At 41.5% G+C, this 21155-nt stretch overlaps 1 protein-coding gene across 1 annotated transcript; it reads left to right on the top strand.

Moving 5' to 3' along the window:
• Positions 1-1259: 1259 nt before the first annotated feature.
• On the top strand, positions 1260-12720 carry ZNF202 (zinc finger protein 202). The gene is made up of 7 exons (XM_004389005.3): positions 1260-4240; positions 5793-6288; positions 6956-7166; positions 7529-7617; positions 9016-9145; positions 9676-9795; positions 10340-12720. Exons 2-7 carry the CDS (start codon positions 5887-5889, stop codon positions 11332-11334), a joined length of 1947 nt encoding a protein of 648 aa, XP_004389062.1. The 5' UTR covers positions 1260-4240; positions 5793-5886; the 3' UTR covers positions 11335-12720.
• The last annotated feature ends 8435 nt before the right edge of the window (positions 12721-21155 follow it).

The raw sequence follows: 21155 nt of genomic DNA on the forward strand, positions 1-21155 counted from the left end.
AAGCATGGAAAAACATTTGTGTGTGGGACAGTAAAAATAAAAGAGATCATCCTTCCAATAGAAATGGAAGGATCATACTGGGATAATCATAATTAGTTTTAGAGAACAACTACATCATTGGAGAAGGGCAGTTAACAATTTTTGTTAGTTGGTTTCTAGTCTACAACAATAAGAGGAACTATTGCAGGGTCCTGGTTAGCCCAGAGAGTAGTCATACTCAAATTTTCAGGTATGGGTCTGCATCAGGATAAAAGATAAGAATGGGACTGGAAGGGATATCCAATTGCCATCAAGTTGATTCTGACTTCTGCTGAACCAGAACTGTGCTCTGTAGGGTTTTCAGTAGCCTTTTCCTCAGGGTGCCTCTAAGTGGACTCGATCCTCCAACTTTGGTTAGCAGCCAAGTGCGTTAACTGTTTGCATCACCCAGGGGCTCCAGAAGGGATATGGTTATCTACTAAATATAACAACTTGAAACACTCCAATCACTGTTTTCTTCTGAAGATTAATTATCTGCCAGCAAATCTGCCAATAGATAGGTAGACCACTATGAATTATTATTGTACTTGTATTAAGTTATTTGAGGTTTGGTTTTGTGTTTATGAAAGTTGATTCAAATCTTCAAAGGAATTTTTTTTTTTTTTAAACGCATAGCTTTGCGTGACTAGCATTTGGATTATCCCTAGGGTAACCTGACAGTGTTTTGGAATGAGTTGTAGTTCCATCACTTTGGGAACCACTAAGTGTATCCTGTTTTGCTTACAATGCAAACTGTTTTTTGTTTTGTTTTGATTTCTTCCTTTTTTTTTTTAATATTTTTTTTTCGGTGAAAGTTTACACAGCAAATTAGGTTCCCATTTGATGGTTTCTACACAAATTGTTCAGTGACATTAGTTGCATTTTTCACTATGTGTCAACATCTCTCTAATCACATTTGGGTTCTGTTTGCATTACTCTAGTTTCCCTGGCCCGTTACCTTCTCATCTTTGCTTCAGAGTAATTGTTGACCCTTTGGTCTCACGTAGATGGTTTTTTAATGGAGCACTGTACTCATGGGTAATATCCTTTATTTTGTGTGCCAATCTGTTATTTCACTTTTCTCAGGGCAATAGTCTCAGGGAATCCTCTAGTCTCAACTGTCCAGTAAGTCTGGACTTTTGAAGAATTTGAGTTCTGTTCCACATTTTTGTCCTAATCTATCAGGGTCCATCTATTGTGGCCCTGATCAGAACTGTTGGTAGTTCTTCTGGTCTCATGGTAGATGAGGCCATGGCTCATGTAGGCTATTAGCCCTGTAGACTAGTTTCTTCTCTGAGGCTTTGGTTTCCTTCTTTCTCTTTTGCTCCTGATGAGTGGAGACCAATCATTATATCTTAGATAGCTCCTCACAAGCCTTTAAGACCCCAGACACTGCTCACATTACTAGGATGCAGAAGGTGAAATTTGTGAACTGTATTATGCCAATAGATTGAGTTGTTCTATGAGACTTAAGGGCTTAAGCCTAGAAAACCAATCTCCCAAGGTTCCAAATGATGTTTTTTTGTTTTTGTTTGTTTGCTTTTTCCTTTAATCAGTCACTTGCCCAGTACATTGTTTACTGGACAAATGAATGGTTAAGGATTAATAAGACGTGGTCTCTGTTCTTCCAGAGGCAGACTTAAAAAAAAAATTTAATGTGTTATATGCATGCAACAAATATATATTGAGTAACTGTTGTGTGACAAGCATTGAACTGGGTGTTGCTTGTCCCTGCCTCCAAGAGGTTTATCTTCTATTGAGTTAAATTAAACAGCAAGATGAGCAATCAGCTGTTACCACACACACGCAAAATAGATACATATGCATGCTATGATGTGGGAAGGTACAAGTTCCTTTAGAAACATAATCTGGGAGAAGATCAGGGAAGGCATCCTGGGAAAACCAAATCTGAGGGATGAGTGGAGTTAACCAAGCGTAGGGGGTAGAAAAGGATATTGCAGGTGGAGTGAAAAGCCAGTGAGGGCTCAGAAAAGAGAGACACAACAGTACATTAGGGCAGTGGCTTTCACCCTTTCTACTATAGTAACATACATATCTTACATTGCAGCTTTTGAGACATCTATGTAGATATGTAACAAGCCAAAGTTTCATTAGTTTATTCTTACGTGCAGTACACTGATATTTTCCATTCTGGTTTTCATTTTGTTTTTTAATGGTATTTGTGACCCACTAAATTGACTTCATAGCCACTAATGGATTGTGGTCCACAGTTTAAGAAAATGCAGCAAGATCAGTGAAAAAGGTTAGAGTGTAATGGAATGGAAAGAGTCATGGGAGAATAGAGAGGTAGGTCTTGGAGTTTATAAACTTTATCCCAAGGACAGTGTGAACCCATTTTGTTTTTTTAGAAAGTTCACCACTCAGACCTTCTGCAGTATCGCAGTGGAGCTGGTGTAGGTGGGAGTTATGCCCATTGTTAAATGCCTTTGTCCTCCTGTCTCTCTGGTATGTGCACAGTTTCCATTTTTCTCCCCCTCAGAAACTAAAGGTAAATGTGTAGGTGCCAGAGGTGGAGAGAAATAGAAGCTCGAGAGTAAGTATAAGCTGACTCCACCATGGCCCAGGGTTTCAAACCTAAATAAGGCTTCGAAGGTTTGGGGTTATAAGGCATGCATTCAACAGGGAGATATGTTCCAACAAGGAGATATGACTTGGGAAGCTGGGAGGGAATAGGGGTGGGGCTGTGGAATTGAGCCTCCTGCGAAAAGCCAGGAGCCTTGAAGAGCTTTCCCATCCATGCACATTTGCCTACTGACCCAGGAAAAGTACCAGGAGGTAGGCTCTCCATTGTGCTGGTTAAGGAAAAAGTGACTTGCAGGTATAGGTCCAAATACACTGTCAGTATGATTCAGGAACATCCTGAGACCTTAGCATAGAAATTGATCCAAGAACATTGAAACCATTAGTACTTAGGTAGAAGCAAATGAAACTCCATTCAGAGGGATCACTTACAACCTAGGGCTCTCACTGAAGATAAGCATAAAATAAAAAATTACACCTGAGAAAGCAAACCATCATGAGGCAGAGATAGGAGTTCAACAGGTAGAAAAAGTAACAAGTGATGATCTGGGCATTATGGAACTGTCTAAAATAGACTACAAAGGTATGTTGTAAATGACTAAGAGGAGAACGGAAAATGTAAAATAAGCATGAATGAAAAGAGATTGGAAAGAGAATGAAAGACAATAAATTAGTACGGCCATTGAAATTAAACTCATTTGACGGGCAACAGCAGATTACATTGGTGTGTTAAGAGTGATTTCATAACCTTGAGGATGGATCTTAGGCGATTGTAGTACAGCACAAAAAAGGAAATGAAGGAATTCCCGGGCTGCATGCGGAGAAAGGCCTGGAGGGGTATGTGACCAGTCATGAAACTTGAACCAAGTCATTTGTTCAGCATATAGTAAGTGTCCGTTATGTGCCAGTGCTGTTGAGGGGCTGAGGGAATGGTGGTTTTGTTTTAAGTTCCTATTAGTACCTTCTAGAAGGTCATGATGGCTCAACTAAGGGGAGTGGCAGTAGAGATGAAGAGATGGATGAATTCGAAAGAAGGTAGAATTGACAAGACTTGAATAAAAAAAGACTAGAGACATAATAGAGGAAAAGATTGCTTTTTCTTGTTAAAGCAGGAAGTAAACTTGAAAGTGGAGGTATATTCAATTCAACACATTTATTGTGCTCTTTATTATAGATATTGGAAATTGATGAACAGCACAGTCCCTGGCTTCAAGGACTTTCTCAGGATGGATAAAGAATGGCTATGTAATGTGACAGGTGCTATGATAGAAATGTGCCCAGGTTGCTATGGAAGCACTTAGGCAATTTCTAACTATGTCTAAGAGTACAGGGCAGTGGGGTCAGTCAAAGAAACGTAAGCCAAGAAGCCTGAGCTGTCCTGAAGGATAAGTAAACTTTAAAGAAGGCTGAAGAGTCAAAGGGAAGAGCATGTTCAAAAGCTAAAGGGCACAGCACTTTTGTGTGCTTTGCATGTGTACACTGTGTGTGGGCGTGGGGGAGGTGCTTGAAAGAGAATAACAAGATGAAGGCCAGCCTATTGTATAATACTTAGAAGTTTGTATTTCACTTAGAAGACAGGAGTGATTGAAGGATCTTAAACAGGGAAGGGCGTGACCAGATTTGCCAAGCAGCCTCATTCGGGTGGTACTGTGAACTTGATGGTAACAGAATCTGGAAGCAGGTAGGTCACATTTGGATCTAGATGAGAACTGATAAAGACCTAAACTATAAACCATGGGAATGAAAAAGAGGGGGCCAGTTAAGAAGATACAGGAACACCATGCAGTGATGGTGGTGGAGGGGGGGGTTCTGTGCAGGAGAGATACAGGCCTGAAAAAACCCTGTTGTAGTGGGATCAGCAGTCCATTCATTACAGCTAGACTACACAGAAAAAAAAGGGTGGGATATGAAGCTTGAAAAACAGTTTGGGGGCTGATGTGAAGAGCTTTATGTGTCATGCTAAGGATTTTGTACTTTATTAATACTAAGAAGTTACTGTTTTTAAATATTGGGTGGTGTGATTGGAACTATAATTTAGAAAGATGGTGGTTCACATTGGTGTGCCAGTAACTTTTTGCAGATGCTAATACAGTTAATCCTCATAGTAGCCCTGTAAGGTAGATACTGTTACTATCTCCATTCTCTAGTGGGGGAAACTGAGACAGGGAGAATAAGAACTTGCCCGTGGTCCCATGCCTAGTAGATGATAGAACTAGGATTCAAACCCAGGCAGTCTGACTTCAGGACTCTCACTCCTAACCTGGAACACTGTTTCAGTGCTCAATCAGGGATGCACATCAGAACCACATGTAGTATTTCCAAAGATACAGTTGTCCAGTTTGACTGAATCTGAATGTCCAAAAGTATGATGCGAGATACTGTGTTTCACAAAAGCTGCATAGACAGTTCTGTTGCTCATGGTTAAGTACTGTCTGGATCTCAGTTAAGAAGCTATGGCAGGAGTCTGGGCAAGAGATAATAGGGCTCAAGCTAAAGCCATCTATGAGAAGGAAGAAGAGGAAACGGATCTAGAGACTTAGGTAAATTGGCTTAATGAGCTGTAAGCCATGGGGAAGAATCAAAGTTGAATCCAAGGATTACAAAGGGGTATTTACTTAACAAGCGCTAATCTCAGCCAAGACAGGAATCCAGCAGGAGGAGCGGGTCTTGGAGTTAAGACTCATGAGTTTACATTTGAACATTTGGTTTTGCGAGACTGTGGATCATTTAATTAAAGATGTCTTAATGAAAGGAAGGATGCTTTTTTGGCTGCCTATAGGGTCGCTATGAGTCAGAATTGACTCGACAGCAGAGGGTTTGGTTTGGTTTTTGGTTTATGTGCCAGCCACCGTGAAAGTGGCTCTCTCCATCATTATCCCATATAACCCACTACTCAAATGTTAGAGTTGCCATGGCCAGTATCACATTTTTTAACAGTTTTTTATAAGAGTTCTTTCTCCTAGCCATTTTCCTTCTAGGTGCACAGGTTTCATGAAGTAGAAATGCAGTATTTTTCTATGGGGTGTGTACCTCACCCAGGACAAGGGGCAGGGAAACATACCTTTGGGAACAAATTACCCTATCCCAACCAGATATGTTTACAACAAATGGATAGGGAAAAGGGGATTTTATAGTTTGAAGAAGTGTATGTAAAGGATATGATTGAACTCAGAACTCCTATCTCTATGTAGAATTGCGTGCTTACACTGTTTATCTTTACATCTCTACCCCAGGTCCCTTGAGAGAATCTCCTGCAGGTGCCCAGCCAGAGACCAGGGGTGCTGACAGTGAACTCTAGATGGTGTGAAATCAGCTGAGAGCCAGAAAATGGCTACAGCCTTAGAACCAGAGGACCAGGACGTTTGGGAAAAAGAGGGAATTCTGATGGTGAAATTGGAAGATGATTTCACCTGTAGGCCAGAGTCCGTCTTACAGAGGGACGACCCTGTACTTGAGACCTCGCACCAGAACTTCCGACGATTTCGCTACCAGGAAGCAGCAAGTCCTCGTGAAGCTCTCATTCGACTCCGGGAACTTTGTCATCAGTGGCTAAGGCCAGAGAGGCGGACAAAGGAGCAGATCCTTGAGCTGCTTGTGCTGGAACAGTTCCTCACCGTCCTGCCTGGAGAACTGCAGAGCTGGGTGCGGGGACAGAGGCCAGAAAGTGGAGAGGAGGCAGTGACACTGGTGGAGGGTTTGCAGAAACAGCCCAGGAGACCAAGGCGGTGGGTGAGGAGGGGAGTCCTGATCTGTGTGATGTGGAGGGGCCTGTTTGCTGGAAGGCTGGGTTTGGGCATAGGGGTTACAAGGCCCCCATAAGTTACCCTTTACATTGGCTCTGCCTTTGGGTTGTACTTAGATCCATGTGCCCCATGGGGCAGGGATCTGTGTGTGTGCCTGTGTGTGTGTGAGTGTGACTTTCTAGTTTTTGAAACACCTGCCTAGAGCCCATCCATGTAAGGGTCATGGCTTTGGTTTTCCCTTCTTTGGATGTTAAACCCCAGGTTGCTAGGAAAGAGAATTCTGTGGCTTCCTCAGGGGTTTTCATAGACCCTCAGGCACAGAATCTCCTTCCAGGATGGTAAGGTATGGAAGCAAACAACAAGGAGAGCTGTAGGTGGAAATGGGAGGGATGGGTACCTCAGAGCCCTGGGTGACTAGGGGCAACAGTTAAGGGAAGTGAGAAAGTAATACCATATCTGCATGTCCTCTACATTGTCATGATGAGGACAGCTTTCATCTCCTCTTTGCATCCCGCAATGGAACTAGAGTTCCCCTCCTCATCTGGGTCCCTCCAGGAATTTTTCTGTAGGCAGCTCCTCCTAAAATAAGCCCTGATGACAGCCAAGACCTTCCCCCAGACTCCATGGTGACTGGATGTTGGAATTATTCCCAGGTGACCGTCCATGTTCACGGCCAGGAGGTCCTGTCAGAGGAGTCAGTGCATCTAGGAGCAGAGCCTGAGTCACCAAATGAGCTGCAGGACCCTGTACAGACCTCGACCCCCAAGGAATCCCATGAGGAGACCACACAGAGTCCAGATCTTGGGGTACCAGAAGAGCAGAGCCAAGGTCCTGAAGAGGAGTTCCAGCCCCTGCAGGAGAGCGGTGGGACACATTAGCCAAAAGAGGGCTGCTGTGGGGAAGGGCAGATAGTTCTATGCCAGAGGAGGCTGGGTAGGTTGTAATGAGAATACATCACAGAATTCAGGGTGTTGAAAGGAGACACAATACCAGCTAGAGTCTCCCATAAACAGGGCCAAGCCTAGGCAGTGATATTCTTGGTTGTTCTCTTGACATTCTGCTAGTGTTATAGATGGTGGGGTTTGGGATGACTTGAGCTACTCTTAGTCTAGTTTTTTGAGTCCTATAAGGGAAGTTGGTGCTGCCTCCCAACCAAAGGTGACTGTGGCTACTAAGTTATTGGGGTGCACTGCATATTGCTGATATCCACATTTGTTTCTCATTAGAGGCTCCAGTGCTCCAGGACCCAGATATTCCTGAAGAGAGGAACACTGGAGACCCAGAGATGGTGGCCCTTCTCACTGCTCTATCACAGGTGCGCCCTAGTTTCCCTCTATCCCACAGAGAAGGTATTTAGAGGATGTCTTAGGCCGAGTTCTCTAGTGGAATAAAATCAGTGAAGTGTATACATATATGTATAAATATATATAGAGAGAGATTTGTTTCCAAAAAATGGCTCATGCACTTGTGGAGGCTGGCAAGTCCCAAATCTGTGGGTCAGATACCAGGCTGGAGGCTTCTGACTCGTGTGGTTGCAGGGGCTGACGAACCCAAAATCAGCAAGTCAGACAGCAGGCTGCTGGCTCATGGGGCTGCGAAAACTGGCAAATCTAGAAATGTGTATATCAGACAGCAGGCTGCTAGCTCAGGTCCCAAGAACTGGAGGTCAGGATGGTGCGTAAGATGCAGGTTCCAAAGAGGATGAACTTTGCCAGAATATCTATATATATTGGACTCAGGCCACTCCCGTAAGGAAACTCCCCTTTCAACTAATTGGATGCTCATATCAGATCACAAAATGGAGGATGATTACATGTCTGCCAAACCACTAAGAATCATGGCCTAGCCAAGTTGCCACATAACCTTAACCATCACAAAGAACCATGGGGCATTAGCCACATGCTAAACAGATTAGACAGGATCCAAATTTGCACTCCTTTTGGCAGTTTATGTTCTCAGTTCTGCAGATGCCTGGAAGGGTGGGAAGTGCATCCAATGAGATAAATTATAATAACCTCATTGGCTCTGCAGCCTCCAAAGCCTCTTTATTTGCCACTGACCAGAGGGAATAACAAAATGGGATTGTTTTATGCTGCTGCAGTACAACTTTGAAGTTATTGAATGAGGGCGCTTTTTTTAAAGAATAAATTTAATGGTTATTTATAAAAATAACTGTACTCCAGAAGGAATTTCTGAAATTGTGTGGTGGTTTACTCTCCCTCCAGTGGTCTGCATTCAGTCATCCCTGTTCACAGAGCGATTATCATCTAGCTGAAGAAAAACAGTTCATGTTTATGCTATGTAGACTGTAAATGGTAAAAGTGACTGGATAAGGTCAGTTAGGGAAAGCTTCCTAGAAAAGATGAATTTTTGAAGAAATGTAGGTAGCAGGAAAGCATCAGATAGTCATATGATGAATTTTAAGGCTCTTGTATTTTAAACCATACCCTAAAGAAGAAGAAGAACATAGGCTGGTTCAGAGGGAAAGCGGTGGAGTTGCAGGGAACAGGAGTAGGGCCAGTGCAGAGGAAGAAAGTTGGAAAATAGCAACAGAGGATAAAACACAGATTTCCTGAAAGAGAGCCACATGGCCCATTTGAGGTCCTTTAGTTATCTGGGTACGTTCTGCCTCTGCCTATGACCTTTATTCCAGGAACAAAATACGAGGTTATAGGAAGCATCAGGTTTTGAGTAAAGCCTTGTGTTATTTCAGGGACTGGTAACTTTCAAGGATGTGGCTGTATGCTTCTCCCATGACCAGTGGAGTGATCTGGATCCAACACAGAAAGAGTTCCATGGAGAATATGTCTTGGAAGAAGACTGTGGAATTGTGGTCTCTCTGTGTAAGGAACAGGTGTTTCCAGAGTGTTTTGAGCATAGGTCTTTTTCCCATTGAAGGTTTTGAGGGTCTTAGACCTTAGAATACATGCATTGAACTTCTCCATGCCTACCCCAATAATATTGAGGGATTAGCTACAGAAAATGAGGGTAAAGTTAAAGGGGAGAAAAAACGCTTGGAAAGTGATTGGACACGTCTAATAAAATAAAGCTATAGTATTATAGCTTTAGTATAGAAATATTTGTGGTAAACATATGAGTTTTGAAATAAGCAGGGCTAGGAGTTGGAGGTGATGTACTTGAATATGGGAAAAGAGGGTAACACTTGCAGTAGAATAATACTGCGTTTTAGGTGAAAATACTTAAAAGCAAGAGATAGGCAGTACTTGGCTAGAAGTGCTCAACCTAAAGGGACTGAAGATTTGATTGATTAACCTGGCTGTACATTTGCTCTAACCAAAACAAAAAAGATCTACTCCAAACACAGGGACCTGTTGAACCAGTCTTGATGTCCTGTTTTCCCTCTCTTGAGCAGCATTTCCAATCCCCAGACTAGATGAGATCTCCCAGGTTAGAGAGGAAGAGTCTTGGGTCCCAGATATCCAAGAGCCTCAAGAGCCTCAAGAGACAGAAATCCTGAGTTTTACCTACACAGGTGAGGAATGGTTGAGGGGATCTCACCCACCCTGAGCTAGCAGTTGTTCCAGTCAGTGCTTCTCTCTCCCTGTAGGTACCTCTCTCTTTGGTTCTTCTGGCATGCCAGCTGTTATGCTATCTCCCCCTGAAAGCCAAATTCTTCTTCTTTTATCTTTTCTCCTTTTTCACCCCTCCATCGTTTTTTGAAGGACATGTACTGTGCAATGGTGGGTGGGAAAAACAAGCTTTTGAAATTGCAGCTCTACCATTTTACTAAGCCTTTCGCTTAATCCCATGATTCTTGATTACCGCATTTGTGACATGAGGATAGTAATATTCCTCCATACTAAGGCTTGTTTAGAGCATGAGATAATGTATAAGAGAATGCCTGGCACCTAGCAGGCATTCAGTTGACTGATTATTTCCTTCTTTCCCAACCTCTTCAGTTATGAAATATGATTTCTCTCTATATTATCTTGCCCTCCCACACCCTTTTTAAACATTCCTCCATTATGTGGAAGGCATTACTATCTCTATAATTTTGCCTTTTCCCTTCTCTACAGGAGATCAGAGTGAAGATGAAGAAGAGTATCTTGAGCAAGAAGATCCAAGTTTGGAGGATCTACAAAGGTCTATTTTGGACGATCCAGAAATTCACGAGACGCCTGATTGGGAAATAGTCTTTGAAGATAATCCAGGTAGACTTAATGAGAGGAGATTTGGTACAAGTATTTCTCAAATTAATAGTTTCACGAATCTTCGAGAAACCATGCCCCTTCACCCCCTTTTAGGGAGACATCACGACTGTCCTGTATGTGGGAAAAGTTTCACTTGTAACTCCCACCTTGTTAGACATCTGAGAACTCACACAGGAGAGAAACCCTATAAATGTATGGAATGTGGGAAAAGTTACACACGGAGCTCACATCTTGCCAGGCACCAAAAGATTCACAAGATGGGCACTTCTTATAAATTTCCCTTAAGCCGGAAGAATGTGGATGAGACCTCCCCACTGATCCAGGCTGAGAGAACTCCACCTATTGAGAAACCCTATAGATGTGATGATTGTGGAAAACACTTCCGCTGGACTTCAGACCTTGTCAGGCATCAGAGGACACATACAGGAGAAAAACCCTTCTTCTGTACCATTTGTGGCAAAAGCTTCAGCCAGAAATCTGTGCTAACAACACACCAAAGGATCCACCTGGGAGGCAAACCCTATTTGTGTGGAGAGTGTGGCAAAGACTTCCATGACCACAGGCGGTATCTGGCACACCGGAAAACGCATGCAACTGAGGAGCTCTATCTCTGTAGCGAGTGTGGACGGTGCTTCAACCACAGTGCAGCCTTTGCCAAGCACCTGAGAGGACATGCATCAGTGAGGCCCTGCCGATGCAATGAATGTGGGAAAAGCTTCAGTCGGAGGGACCACCTCGTCAGGCACCAGAGAACACACACTGGCGAGAAACCATTCATGTGCCCTACCTGTGGAAAAAGCTTCAGCAGAGGATATCACTTAATCAGGCATCAAAGGACCCACTCAGAAAAGACCCCTTAGCTAGGCCCTGTGTGAGGTGATGTACAGTCATCTCTTACCTAAAGGTGGGCTAGAAGAAGCTCCCTTGTCAGCCTGGAAGACCTTTTCTAGGGAGTCTCTTCCCCTATTAAATAAAAACCCCAGGCAGAGCTTCTTCGACACCTTGAGGATATATTTTGCCCAAAGTATAGTCTGAGTGAGTTGAGGCTCCCCCTTCACTGGAGTGTGCCTGCCTCTGCCTTGTGGGTACAGAGTAGAATTAGAAGACTTAAGAGGTTGTAGTTACTCTGTTTTCCAAAAAATAGGCTGTTACATACCCTAAAGACTACTTGACAACCTTGAGTTTCAAGTGGCCAAGGACAACCCCTTAGGTTTGGTAAGGGACCAGCCTTAAGGTGTTTGTCCTTCCTGGGCTCACATGTTAAATAAAGCACACTGCCCTGAACTCAAAACAGGAGACCTGGGTCGCGATAACCTTGCTGCACATTTAAAGGATAACTCTGTACAAATCTCTCCCTGTCTGATTCAGTTGCTCACCATGCACTTTCCTTTGATGCTGGGGAAAATGGGAGAGGTATTTGATGGGTGAAAGTCTCAAGGCTGCTGTTTATGGACCTTTTTCAGGCTGTTCCCCATTGTCAAAATGGTGCTGGGCCAGACACTGCTAGAAAAGAGGACCTAGTCAGTGTCCTCTCTTTCTTTGTGGATTTGTTTTATTTTACCCCATTAGACTACTCTTATATTTTTAGCCTCCCTAGTATTCTACCAGTGTCTTGGTTTTGTCCCTGGCACTTCTACAAGTGAAATGTAACATTCAGACTCTGAGGGCCCCAGTAAAGTAAAAGTTAGATCATCATGAAGTTATTTACATTCCCACATACGCACAAACCCACTCGCCACCCCCACGCCCTGTCCACCCTTCACATGGGTTTTGTGAGGGGATTTTGGGAAAGTGTTAGCCTACAAAGGCACTATGATCATGATTGACTGGGTCACCTCATTTACATGAAAACTGGAGAAGATACGAGATCAAACTATGAAAAATTAAGAAAAAGCTGTTGCGGTTGGCCAGGGCCATCAAGACTATTCTGACACCCAGTCCCCACCATCCCTGCCTCAGTTCTCTGATATCAGGAAACATGAACCTCAGCACCTGGGACCTACAGAGTATACCAGGAGTAAATGGCTTACATTTGTGGTGTTTGCTTTTTTTTATGTGATTTCATTTCCATGTAAGTAAGAACTATATAGTATCTCATGATGGCCCAAGGATGCCTGTTGTTTGTTAGAGGTTACCACAGGGGTGAGGCTGAATTATGAACCTCACCTGCTCTGACAGTCAGTGCAGCAAGGACTGGGGAGACTGTCTTCCATAAAAGGAGCACAGGATATGGGATTAAAGCATGAAGAGGGAGACTTTTCTGTGCCTGGTTTGTTGTCTACTACACAATCCATTTTGTGCCCATGTACACCAGAGGAAGATGGGTTAACAATACCCCAGCCCTAACAGCTCAACAAGGAAATTCTCATTTTGGTCACAAATGATATTCTGATTGATTGGCTTGGTTTTAATACCAGTCAACCATTGTCCTTCTGGAAATAATATTTGAAATAAAAGTAACACCGGCAGCCAAGTAGCCCTGGTTTCTGGGACTCTACATTTTACCTATTCCTTTCCAGGGCCACAAGTTCCTTATGCTTCTGAAAATCATCTACACTCACAAAGAGACCTGGGAGTAGAGAGTAGTCTGCCATGAGGATAGAAAAAGCTTAGGATTGTTAGCAGAGCCACAGGGAGAATATAAGCAACCTGAGGTAAGATCTGAGCCTGGAGTTTGCAGGAGAGACTATCCTAATATGCAGCGATTAACCAAAGATCTGTGGCCTAAGCACAGTTTGTCCTGGGTGAAATGTCACAGCTTCAAAAGATAATACCTCCTAGCTTATGCTTACCATTTATGGAAGTTGATAAAATACTAGAGGTGTGCAGAACAAGTTGACTGTATTCTCTGATGTATCCACATTGTTGCAGTAAGAAAAAATCTCTATAGAGAAAAAAATACCCCCTACACACACAGTTTCATATGCTGACACTAAGTTAGTGGTCTCTTGTAAATTACTGTATTTTCTGAGGTTTCTGGAGGGACATGCTGTCACCCAAATCTGAGCACAAACAGGACCACAGTTTGCAGCAGGAGGAGCAATAAAGGAACTTGGAATGATGAGTAAAAAGCAGTACAGCTGACCACAGGGAGGTGAGGTTGGAGCCCTTATCATTCCTAACATCCTCTGTAGAATTGCGTTAACAGAATCCTGGCACACTATGTGAAGAGTAAAAGTTACTGAGGATGAAGAAAGGATTTTAAAGATATTTGGAGGAAGCTAAAGAGTAATCCAGGGTCCCCTGGGTGTGCAAACAGTTAACGTGCTCAGCTACTAACCAAAGGGTTGGAGGTTCATGTCCACCCAGACGTGCTTTGGAAGAAAGGCCTGATGATCTACTTCCTAAAAATCAGACATTGAAAACCCTATGGAGCACAGTTCTACTTTGACACGTGGGGTTGCCATGAGTCACAGTCAACAGCAACTTGTTACAGAGAGTACTTGACTAAATGACAGCATTTTTAGGTTGATGAAATGGTGTGTTAAAGGTATTTAGTTAAACTGATAATATGGTATTTGGCCAGATAATACAGGAGTACCCAAGGAGTATTCAGCTTCTACTCACAAAGTCCTAAGTGAAATAATACACAAAGACAATAGATAAAGGCAAAATATAGTCTTATCTGGGATTTAGACCTCAAACTCCAGAGCAGAATCAAGTGAACTAGGATGAACTCCTTGAGAATTTATTAAATGGGATTACTATCAAAGTACTAGAACCAAAGAAGGCTAAAAAATAAAAAACTTGTCTCCTTGTCCAAAGTCCAACTCAAGGGGTGGATCTGAGAGAAGAACGCATTCATTCCATTCAGCAGCAGAAGAGTGAGCAATAAAATGCCTCTGTGAGTCCTGCAAAGTTGGCAGAGACCATTTGCTCCAGACTATCAGGTCAGTGCAGCAACCTCTAGGTCATCCTGGAAGAGTTGAAGGAAATAAAATTTTTAGAAAGCAAAGGAATCTTTGACTCACCAGGCTCCTGGAAGGACAGCAACACAAAGGAGTTAATTGATCCCCAGGATGGTTTTGTAGAACCAAAGCTGATCTATGAAATACTAAATGATAACACGCATTGCAAATTAATAATGTGATGCTCTTCCACATCAATACTTTTTAGTTTGTTTTTCCTCTAGTTTCTCCCTCAGTTGACCAAAGTATTTTTTCCAGCCACAGTAATACTCTTCCTGAGAAAAGTATAAGGAGCCCTGTTGGATTGGTTAAGCACTGGTCTGCTGACAGGTCAGCAGTTCGAAACCACCAGCTGCTCTTCAGGAGAAAGATGTGGCAGTGTGCTTCCTTGAAGATTACAGCCTGGAAAACCCTATGGGGCCATTGTTTTTCCATCCCATAGGGTCGCTATGAGTCAGGTTCACTCAATGGCAACGGGTTATTTTTCTTTTTGGAGAAAAGTTTTTTTTTTTTTTTCTATCTCCTTATATATCTAGTATTGTTGACTGACCAATCTATCAGTCCAGTTTATGTGAGAAGAAAAAACTAAAAGAAATAGCTAAAAAGTGAAGCCCTATTCATATGCTCTCGTTTATTTTGGCAGTTACTGATGCAATGTCCTTAAACTTGAACACCTCTCCATGGGAGTGCAATAACATGATTCCTTCTTTGGGAAGATCTGAGCTATTTTTAGACACCAACCTTTGTAAATTAACCTTTAATAGCAAGAAGAAACAATGGTTGCCAGAACAGCAAAAGGACATCCCATAATGTGCAGTCCCTGTGTGTGTGTTCACTCATGTGCACACAGTATGGGGTTTCAGGTAGAACGAGGAAGATGGAATCCTTAAAAAAGCCAGTCAGCACAGACTAGGCTATTTGCTAATCTGTAAAGGAAGAGAATGGTTTAGAGGAGACTGAAACTGACGGAATACCAGTTGAGATGTTTCAACAAACAGATGCAGCACTGGAAGGCAGCGCTGGAAGCGCTCACTCATCTATCCAAGAAATTTGGAAGACAGCTATCTGGCCAACCGACTAGAAGAGATCCATATTTGTACCCATTCCAAAGATAGGTGATCCAACAGAATGTGGAAATTATATAACAATATCATGCCCAAGTAAAATTTTGCTGAAGATCATTCAAAAGCAGTTGCAGCACTACATCAACAGGGAACTGCCAGAAATTCAAGCTGGATTCAGAAGAAGACGTGGAAGGAGGGATATCATTGCTGATATCAGATGGATCCTGGTTGAAAGCAGAGAATACCAGAAAGATGTTTACCTATGGGTTTTTCGTTTTGTTTTTTGACTATGCAAAAGCATTCAACTGTGTGGACCATAACAAATGATGGATAACATTGCAAAGAATGTGAATTCCAGAACAATTGTGCTCATGAGGAACCTGTACTTAGACCAAGAGGCAGTCATTTGAACAGAACAAGGGGGTACTGCGGGGTTTAAAGTCAAGAAAGGTGTGTGTCAGGGTTGTATCCTTTCACCATACTTAATGTGCTGAGCAAATAATCCAAGAAGCTGGACTATATGAAGACGAACAAGGCATCAGAATTGGAGGAAGACTCATTTAACAACCTTCAGTACGCAGATGACACAGCCTTGCTTGCTGAAAGTGAAGAGGACTTGAAACACTTACTGATGAAGATCAAAGACCACAGCCTTCAGTATGGATTACACCTCAACATAAAACAAAAATCCTAACAACTGGACCAATAAGCAATATCATGATAAATGGAGAAAAGATTGAATTTGTCAAGGATTTCATTTTACTTGGATCCACAATCAATGCCCATGGAAGCAGCAGTCAAGAAATCAAACGACACATTGCATTGGGCAAATCTGCAAAAGACCTCTTTGAAGTGTTAAAAAGCAAAGATGTCACTTTAAGGACTAAGGTGTGCCTGATCAAGCCATGGTGTTTTCAGTCCCCTCATATGCATGTGAAAGCTGGACAATGAATAAGGAAGACCAAAGAAGAATTAATGCCTTTGAATTATGATGTTGGTGAAGAATATTGAATATACCAGACTGCCAGAAAAATGAATAAATTTGTCTTGGAAGAAGTACAGCCAGAATGCTCATTAGAAGCAAGGATGGTGAGACTTCGTCTCACATACTTTGGACATGTTATCAGGAGGGACCAGTCCCTGGAGAAGGACATCATGCTTGGTAAAGTAGAGGGTCAGTGAAAAAGAGGAAGACCCTCGACGAGATGGATTGACACAGTGGCTTCAACAGTGGGCTCAAGCATAACAACAGTTGTGAGGATGGTGCAGGACTGGGCAGTGTTTCGTTCTCTTGTACTAGGGTCATTATGAGTCGGAACCAACTTGAAAGCCCCTAACAACAAAGAGGAGACTGGAAGCTAAAAGAACTACGGGGATTATATAAAGCCTTCCAGAAGCTGTAGTCATTAAGTAGCTGAAGCAAGAAGATCCAACCGTCTGTGAAAATATGTGAAGAAAAATAACCAAACCTTCATTTAAATAAAGTATAGGATATTCTTTAAACCAAAAATATCCACTGAAGTCCTCTTAAAACCAAACAGTAGTTTAGCTTAACTAGAATGTCTGCCTTGATCATTATGCTCTTTTAAGATCTATCTATATGGAATCAGATTGACAACAGCAACTCAAGGATACGGTAGGAAATTTAGGGGGCAACGGGTTTATGTTAATGGGGGAGGGACAATTCAGAAAAGGAGAGAGAATGGTGACACAACTCGAAGACTAATCAATATCACTGAATTGTACATGTAGAAGCTTGAATTGGTATATTCTCAACAACAAAAAATAAATTATTAATAAAAGTGAAAAAACTGAGTATAAATCTTAGATTAATAATGTTCTGTGTATTCAATGCTTCAAAAAGACCATTTGTGTAGGAAAATGATTGAAACTACAAATTCTCAATTTCCTGTAAAACTACTGCTCTTGCTCTTTTATCTGTACTTTCTTCACTAGGTGTACATATTTTAATCCCTTAGAAGAATCCAAGGGAACTACTTGTCAGAGAAGATTTCAGGAAGAGGGCTACCACAATTGCTTGATGCTTTTCTTCATTTACTGAACCTCTGCAACAGCTTTACAGAGAAGCAATTCCAAGGCCAAAGATCTGTGGGGCAGCTGGAAGAATACACCCAACAATGAGGAGTTAACCCTGAGCCCAAAAGCATCAGAAAAAGCAGAAACTGGGCCAGCAAACAAAGGGGAAAGATCTGTACTTCCTCAGTTACCTTCAATCGGATATTCTGAAAGGGCTTCTACTATATTTTGAATAAATTACTAAAACAGACAAAAACTAGCATGTAAGTTGGAATGAGGTGATCAGAATTTAAATGTTTTAATATTGGTGAATTGTTCAGGGCAAAAGCTATGAGATATTGGCTAACTTTGGACGTTATCAAGCATACATTTTACAATAGCAAGAATTCTTAAGAAATAGAGTCTATAATATAAGTGGGAAAATAACTCAGGTTATCCAAAGAAAGGCAAAAAATAAGCATAGAAAAGATGAAACAAACAGAATTACAAAGATGACAGAATATATGAATAAATAGACAATGTAGTAGTTAAATAACAGAAATTGTCAGAGTGGGCAAAAAAATAAGGTAACAATAGACTGTATGCTAACCAAAACCAAACCCATTGCCATGGAGTGGATTCTGACTCATAGGAACCCCATAGGAAAGAGTAGCACTGCCCCATTGGGTTTCCAAGGCTGTAATCTTTACAGAAGCAGACTGCCATGTCTTTCTTCCACAGAGCAGCTGGTGGGTTCGAACTACCAACCTTTTGGTTAACAACCCAGCACTTTAATGACTGCACCACCAGGACTCCTTAAACTATATGCTAAAGACACAGAAAAATATATAAGAATAGTAAAAGATTGAAAGTAAAAGAATGGAAAGGGCATACCAGGGAAATGCTAACTGAAAGAGTTACAGGACTTACTTAAATATTGAACAAGAAATTGAATACAAAAAGCATTATGAGAAGTAATACTAAGTGATACCAAATGTGGGGGATATGAGAAGGGATACTTTTTTTTCACTCTGCCTTTGGTGGGAGGGTCTAAGTTATGTGGGACAAGGTCCTCTGGATATAAAAAGGACCAGAGAATGAGAGTCAATAATTCACTCTACCATTCTTCCAAGAATCATAATTCACTTTTGTCAGCACTTTACATTCATGCTAATTTGGAAAATGCTAGTTTTTATAAAACTTTTAGGATTAGTCCTCACATGTACACAAAAAAACACGAACACTTTTGTTTATCTCTTTCCTTGGAAGCTGATTATGGGAAATGGGATCAAACATTTTCTCGGCAGTAATCCACTGGGTGATGAAAATGCCACATGTAACTTTATAGAAAAATCAAGAGCAGACTTGATTGCTTATAGTTTTATCCTCCGGCAAGCTTTTCATTCATTCAACAATATTCATTGAGTCCTTTCTGTGTACTGGGCACTGTGATGGACTCTTGTGTATTCATTAATTCATTCAACAAAATAGGATGCACCCACCATAGCTGAGCAATTGGCCCTGCCTGTTGGACAAGGTGGTGAGAAGTAACGTGCCCACAGATGACCAAACAAAGAACACCCAGCCTGCCTACTCAGACATAAGCAAATAAAAAGGCAGGATGAAACAAATCTACACTCAGGAAAGGAAGAAAATAATTACTGAATGCCCCAAAGACAGCAGACAATATCAAAACATTTTTTTAAAAAAAGGATGGTTCCAGTAGGCATCCAAAATAAAACCAGATGAACTTCCAATAGAAGAGAAGGCACTGGAACTACCTGATAGGAAATTCAAATCTCTAATATTCAGGGCTATCCAAGAGATAAAGGAAAAAGCAGACAAAAATGAGGAAAAAATAGACAAAATAATGGAAAAGACAAAACAATGGAAGAATTCAGGAAAGAGAGTGTATAGATTGAAAAGAGAAACTGGCTGAGGACAAATTTGGACTTTACCAACATTTACGGAGCAATTGATGGTGACAGAGGAGCTTTCACCAAAGAAAATTTAGGAAGAACAGAAAGAGAAGAATTTGAAGAGAGGTGTTGACAAAAAATTTTTAAGGAGGAAGTGGTCAGTGTTGTCAAATGCCATAGAAAGCAAGTTGGATAAGGATTAAAAAGAGCGATTGATTTCATAAATTATGAAATGGGCAAAAATTAAGGGGGCAATAGCAGAGAAAGAGACTGGGAATATGGAATACTTTTGTAAGAAGTTTGGGAAGGAAAGAGTGTGGCAGCTTGGGGAAATGCAGTGTCAAGGAAAGATGTCAACTTTTCACAGAATAAGGGAGGCTTGAACCACTAGGAAAGTCAAACTAGCATTTATTGAGTCCCTGCTATTTTACAGACACTGTGCTTGTTGTGTTTATGCATATTGTCAAAATACATAACCTGAAGAGAAGGAACAAGGGGAGAGGGTAACATTAAAAATGCAAAAAGAGGGATAATTGAGGAATCAAATCTTTAATAGGATAGAATCAAAAGTACAGGTGGAGAGATTAGCATTAGCAAAAGGATAGGTGGAGGGAGAATCAGTTATTTTCATTATAGAGAGAACTGTTACATGAACAGGGAAAGTAATTGTACATAACTGCTATTTGTAAACATTTTGTTATTAAACTGAGCAACAAAGAGTCATTCTATGTAAATAATTGCACTGTGAATTATATATTGCATATAAGTTGCTCTATATAAATAGCCATTGTGATGAATTTTCTTAATGAAAATATTGCTATAGTAGGGGTATATCAATTAAAAGGCCACACAGTCATGGAATCATAGACTATAAGAACTGGAAAAACATGAAGAGTACATCTAATCCAGTAGTTCCAGCATACAGTCTCTGAACGACATGCTGAGTTTCTTTACTTTCTTTTGTACAGTCAACAAGTATTTAATAAAAGCCTGCTATGTAACAGTTACTGTTTGTGGTGTTAGGGAAATAGCAGTAAACAAAAGAGGTAAAATACACCTTCCATCATGGAGCTTATCTTATGGTGAGGAAAGACAAGTAATAAATTATTATTTAAATGATATAGCATATTAAAAGGTGACAAGTACCATAAGAAAAAATAAAGCAGGGAAAGTGGAGGAGAAGGAGTTCCAGGGATTAATGGGGGTGGTAATCAAGGAAGAAGGAGCCCTGGTGGTGCAATGGTTAAGTGCTCAGCTGCTAACAGAAAGATTGGTGGGTCAAACCCACTAACAGTTCCACAGTAGAAAAAGACGTGGCAATCTGCTTCCGTAAAGATTACAGCCTAGGAAACCCTATGAGACAGTTCTATGCTATCCTATAGCATCACTATGAGTCGGAATCAACTCAATGGCACACAACAACAACAATCAAGGAAGAGCCCACTAAGAAAGGTGACAAGTGCCTTCGAACAAAGACTTAAAGTGGCTGCAACCTACATCTCTCATTTGTCCTACTCTTCCAAGAATCCAAAGGATTGATAGAATATATACGATTATCCAGCACCAGCCCCATACCTACAAAGTTTAGAAAATTCAAGGATGTCCCAGAACCAGTGTGACCTTTGCAGCATTACCAGTTTCGTTATACAATAATGTTCTCAAAGAAAAGCTATGTTCTTAGATCCATATTGCCTTTTGCCTTAGACATCTATTGCTGCTACAACCGAAGTACCACAAGTGGATGGCTCCAACAAAAGGAAGTCCATTCTCTCAC

Source organism: Trichechus manatus, unplaced genomic scaffold (genome assembly GCF_000243295.1).
Source record: "Trichechus manatus latirostris isolate Lorelei unplaced genomic scaffold, TriManLat1.0 scaffold00227, whole genome shotgun sequence".
NCBI classification, from domain to species: domain Eukaryota; kingdom Metazoa; phylum Chordata; class Mammalia; order Sirenia; family Trichechidae; genus Trichechus; species Trichechus manatus.

What these genes read in the sequence shown, in the direction of transcription:
- ZNF202 (XM_004389005.3), top strand. Translation starts at nt 5,887, where the DNA reads ATGGCTACAGCCTTAGAACCAGAGGACCAGGACGTTTGGGAAAAAGAG. An exon ending in CCAGCCCCTGCAGGAGAGCG is followed by an intron (nt 7,167 to 7,528) that starts GTGGGACACATT and finishes GTTTCTCATTAG; the next exon opens with AGGCTCCAGTGCTCCAGGAC. An exon ending in CCTGAGTTTTACCTACACAG is followed by an intron (nt 9,796 to 10,339) that starts GTGAGGAATGGT and finishes CCTTCTCTACAG; the next exon opens with GAGATCAGAGTGAAGATGAA.